This window comes from Choristoneura fumiferana, chromosome 23, assembly GCF_025370935.1.
Source record: "Choristoneura fumiferana chromosome 23, NRCan_CFum_1, whole genome shotgun sequence".
NCBI classification, from domain to species: Eukaryota; Metazoa; Arthropoda; class Insecta; order Lepidoptera; family Tortricidae; genus Choristoneura; species Choristoneura fumiferana.
Window position 1 is genome coordinate 12758897 of NC_133494.1, and position 4966 is coordinate 12763862.

Consider the following 4966-nt stretch of genomic DNA (forward strand, 5'->3'; position numbering starts at 1 on the left):
TTGTTGTATGTACTCGTAAATATGATAATTTTAAATAGATTTGTTAAGTATCAGATAGTTAATTAGAAATAAGATTACGCTGCGAAAATCCAGAGCGCGAATTAGCTTTGAATAATTATGTGATGTCCATGCATATGCAAATTCTCAGAGTTCACATACATTTATGTCCATCTAAACTGGTTTTACACGGATCTTATCCATGTCTGAGTGTAATGAATTGAATGGTTGCGTCAACGTTTATCTAGCGCCAGCACTGTCAGGTCGCGAGTGGCGAGCCTTCTTGGTTACTTAGTAGCAAGTAAACAGGAAAGTTCCGCACGCGCGGTCGGTCGGGCGCGACCTTAACCTCTCGTGCTGTCGCACACGCACACAGATTATTACACTTGTAGGTGTGTTGTTTCACTTACAATTAGTAAGTTTGAAGTTTACTTAAAATGTGTGGGGTATGATGGAATAAAAATCAGAAATATAAAGAAATATGTTTTTATTAACTTACTCTTTTGCCAGTACTCACGATTCCGTGACATATCTTTTTCAACGATAAAAATATAACAACCCGAACCATCTCTACAGGGTCCGGTACAACATCTCTTACTTTTACAATAATATTTACTCTTTAGTATCACAAATATACTTATAAGCTACTTTTATTAAAGCTTTAAGTTGCTTACGAGCTACATTTAACACTAATAAAATTGTGAGATCTAGAGTTTTCGTCTGTTGTTTACAACATGAACAATCACTAGTATTTCGAATGCGGCGGACTCATTGGAGCAAGCGGCTCCGAGCGGTGTGGGAACAGATGTGACCGTGGAGCCGGGTCCGCCCGCTTCGGAGGGGCTCACCACGGCCGCCACACCACCGGGCTCTTGTGGAAGCTGTTCGTGGAGCAGTCCAGGGGGGTCGCCGTGTGCATGGGCACGGGCGAGGCGGGCGGCGACGGGGTCACGTAGCCAGACGAGGAAGATGCGGTGGACAGCGCCGGGCTGGGCGGGCTGGCCGGCGGCGTGTCGGCGCCAGCGGCCGCGCGCTGCATGTCGTTCAGGCGGTGTCCGAGGTGCGTCATCAGCTGCGTTCCTAGCCTTACGTCGACACCAGGGATCGAAGCCAGGCAACGGGACACTTCGTTGGCAGCGTGGGTGAATCCAGCTTTAAAACGATCAGCGTCCACTGTAGGGTTGAGCGCCAGGCGACGCTGGCGGCGAAGCTTGTGCAGATGTCGCACGGTCAATTCCAAAATATCAGCCTTCTCCAATTTAGCGACGTTCTCGCCCTCCGATTGGAGAGCGCTGACCATCAGCTCCTTGAGTTCGTCGAGGCAACGATTGATGCGAGCGCGTCTCTTGCGCTCAAGCATCGGTTTCATCACTTTGCGGTATTGATAAGTGCGCGAGACGGGCTGCGGGCCGTCGTCTGCGATCGAATACGCGATCTCGTAAGACATGTTGGTTGTGTGTGGGGAGTGAGTAAGCGTGCGTTAGCGCCGAGCGTTGGACGCGGAATGCGGTGTGGCGGCCGGAGCGGGGGCTTATATAGGGAGCGGCGGGCGCGCGATCGTGGGAACGCATGGAGCTGTCGAGTTCCCACACGCGCCACCTGTGCGGTGCGGAGCAGCTGCCGGCGGGGCGGGGGGCGCCGCGCGTGCGCGCCGTAAACAATCGACGCGGGCGCAGCGCCGCGCACGCCGCGACGCCCGCCCGCGGTAATTGCTGGCGTTAGTCACGCCGCGGACAGATTCTACGCTCACTTGCTACCGGTTACCTACCAATGCTTGGCAGATAGATAACTGATGGTTTGCAATTGCAAGACTGGATCAATGACTAGGATGGAAGTGTTGAAAATTGTTGAGTACCGACATTTTAAGTAATATTGCAATCGACTGACTGATCATTCGGAAATGGATTTGCAACTATTATAGGTAATGGTAGTAATAGACTGAATAGACATCACAAGTAACTTCCTTATTTTTGGGATATTATGTTCGACTCGTCTGAGAGCGCTACTCTAGAACGAGTTTCGCGTAGCCTTCGTAGCGGTAGCGCGTATTTGTTACAATTAATCAGGGCTTGCATCCGCGCAAACGACTAAACTTGCGCAACATCGTACAATTAAATACATCTAATTAAGAGTGCGGATTTACATGTCGCAACATATCTGGCGATCAATCACTGCCGGTGGCGACGGCACAAAGCCCCGTCAATTACGTCGGCCGACTACTGTTGCTCATCAATCACGGATTACGCTTTATAATAATTATTGACAGATAGAATTACAGGCCGATTCGACCGCTCTACATAGCTATCTTGCTTAATGACTCGATTACGGGCTCGAGTAAAGAATGAAACTTTAAATTCAAATTGAGAATACGTTTTGCAATTATTTGAAATGGGTCAGTTCAGTATGTGCTCAAGATCCGGTGGCTAGTGACTGGCTGAAGTACAGAAAAAGTATCAGTCCGGTTTTTAAAGTTCGATTAGTTTGCAATTGTTTTATCATGCTTTGGTTAGTGTGCTCAACTGCTGGTTTTGAATACTGCATGGAATAAAGAAAAAATATTTAAAATTGGGTGAAGAATGCGTTTTGCATTTGTTTTTACGTGTGTGCGCAAGCGACGGCGGTAGCTGTCGGATGGTTGCATTAGTCAGCGCGGGAGTGGGCGGTCGCCGTCGCCGTCGCCTACACGCGCCGACGATGAGAAATCGTCCATTGGTATCGCCACGCGATTAAAAAAGTACCGGCCATGCGTTAAGGCAACTTGGCCACATGTCACCATTAAACGTATAGCGCGTTTTTTTTATAAAGGTTTTACTACACAGTCCCGTGTTGGAGCAGTGGCGATGATACCGCTAGCTCTCATGACTTTCAGGTCATTGATGAATTTTGTATTACATCGATGTATGGACGTTTAACTTTACACTGCAAAGCAATAACACCCACATGGGCTCTTAAAATGTTTTATCCAGAATGGTAATAATTCCTTATACCCAACCAAATTTATTTGAATTCAGATATTGTATATTGGAAGAGTAAAGTTAATAAAAAGTCGGTGTTCTGAAAGTTATTGCTAAAGTTATTTTTATTTCTGTAAATGACAAGTATTTATAAAAAAAACTGTACTTTTTACATACATGTAACGACATTAAAACATGTTCCTTTCTGATTATTTATACGTCTATCGCACGTCCTGCTAGGAATATGTCTTTGTAAAACATGCATAATCTGAATCACTTCAAGTAAGTCTTCTATTTCTCTAGTTACGTTGTGCCATATTGTTAATAAATATAGTGACTAATGATATATGTACATTGTTTTATAATGTTGTGAATGTCTTATGACTCAGTTCAAGAACAAACAGATATAGTGCTTAATATATAACTCCATTGAGAAAAGTCGGATCAAAATAAGAGTTATTTTTAAAAGTCGCTGAACTAATGTTTTTCAGTTTGAGGAGTATGATCTATGTTTTAATTATTTGCTCATATTACAGGCCACACCCGGTATTTGTATAGAAGTGGAAAATATAATATTATTTAAATACATTTGTTGTTTATCTGCTTAAACTATGTATTTAGTGTCCTTTGCATATAACTGTAATAGATGAAGGGAAATGTAACACAATAAAAATAAATAATTAAATAAAAATGTATTTATTTATCAACACACAAGAGACCTCATTAGATACATTTTCACAAGAGTTTGTTTACACAAGTTTCAAATATGAAGAATCCTTTGCGAGAAACTGGAGTCTGAACTAGGTGGCTATAATATACCTGTATTACAGATCACCAGGCTTTCACCCCAAGGACGCATGAAATGACAATACAAATTTACCGGCAAAAACATATCAAAATACTTGAAGTGCAATAAACTATTTTACAATGGTTTGAAATCGATAGTATATTATTATTACAACCCCTATCTTAAATTCTCCCTTCTTAGTACCCTAAAGAAGATTATTACCTACACGATGGATGGTCTACTCGTGTAAACATCGCAATAAAAACAAAATTTGTGTATTTCTTACCGCTGAGCAAAAGATAGATACTACACATAAAAGTAGACAATGACTGGCCCTATTTAATGAATACTATAAAATTTCCACTATGTTAATGTGAATGGAAAAATGACAATTAACTAGCTAATCGGTCGGGCAATGCTAGCACGTGTTAATGTGAGCGCCATTAGTGATAGGAAACTTTTACTATATTCCGGTTTGTTATCGATCATCGGTTTGAGTATACCTACACTTCAGGTAGGATTTGAGTATACCTATCACCTGCCGTGAAGCAGCAGTGCTTGCACTGTTGTGTTTCGGCATAGACATAGACACTAGGTATCATCTTGGTTGGCAATCAATTTAAATGTGATCATCATAATCCAGTCGTAAAAATTCGACCGCCATAGCCACTTGAATAATTTAAATGTACGTAAAGCGCATCACTTTAGAACTGCTGTACCTATTTGGCTAATTATTTTTTTATTGCATTTTTACTATAAGAACAAACAAACTCTAAGTATGAAAGAATTTTTTTGTTTTTTTTTACGACAAAATGAAAAATGTAGGTTAAAAACCTTCATATAAAAAAGTGAGCGAGTGAGATACATGTAGAAGATTTCGTCTTATTTTTATGGTTAGGTATTATAACCTCTCGAAATCAGGGTGGGCGCTATTTAGTGCACAGCAAAAGGAGAGTAATACTTTTGTCTTATTGTGACTACAATACTTTCGATAGCCACAAGTCATAATAATATAGAATTCAATAACGGCTACATTTTACCCAAAATTTGTAGCTAGCTAGCTTGGCTGCTTATAAGAATACAATACTTCCAGCAGAAAAATAATTTCAATCTTGATCTACCACAAATTTTACAGTTTTGTTGAAGTTTTATATACCTTAAAGTGGACAGTTGAAGAAGAGAGTTTAAAATATTTTCGTGCTTAGTTATTATAAACTTTGTACTTAAT

The 4966-nt window shown here is 41.4% G+C and overlaps 1 protein-coding gene across 1 annotated transcript; it reads right to left on the reverse strand.

Annotated features, from left to right (window-relative positions):
• Positions 1 to 467: 467 nt before the first annotated feature.
• On the reverse strand, positions 468 to 1518 carry LOC141441017 (enhancer of split mbeta protein-like). Its single transcript, XM_074105635.1, has one exon. The coding sequence runs from the start codon at positions 1442 to 1444 to the stop codon at positions 842 to 844; it is 603 nt and encodes a 200-aa protein (XP_073961736.1). The 5' UTR covers positions 1445 to 1518; the 3' UTR covers positions 468 to 841.
• Positions 1519 to 4966: the final 3448 nt, after the last annotated feature.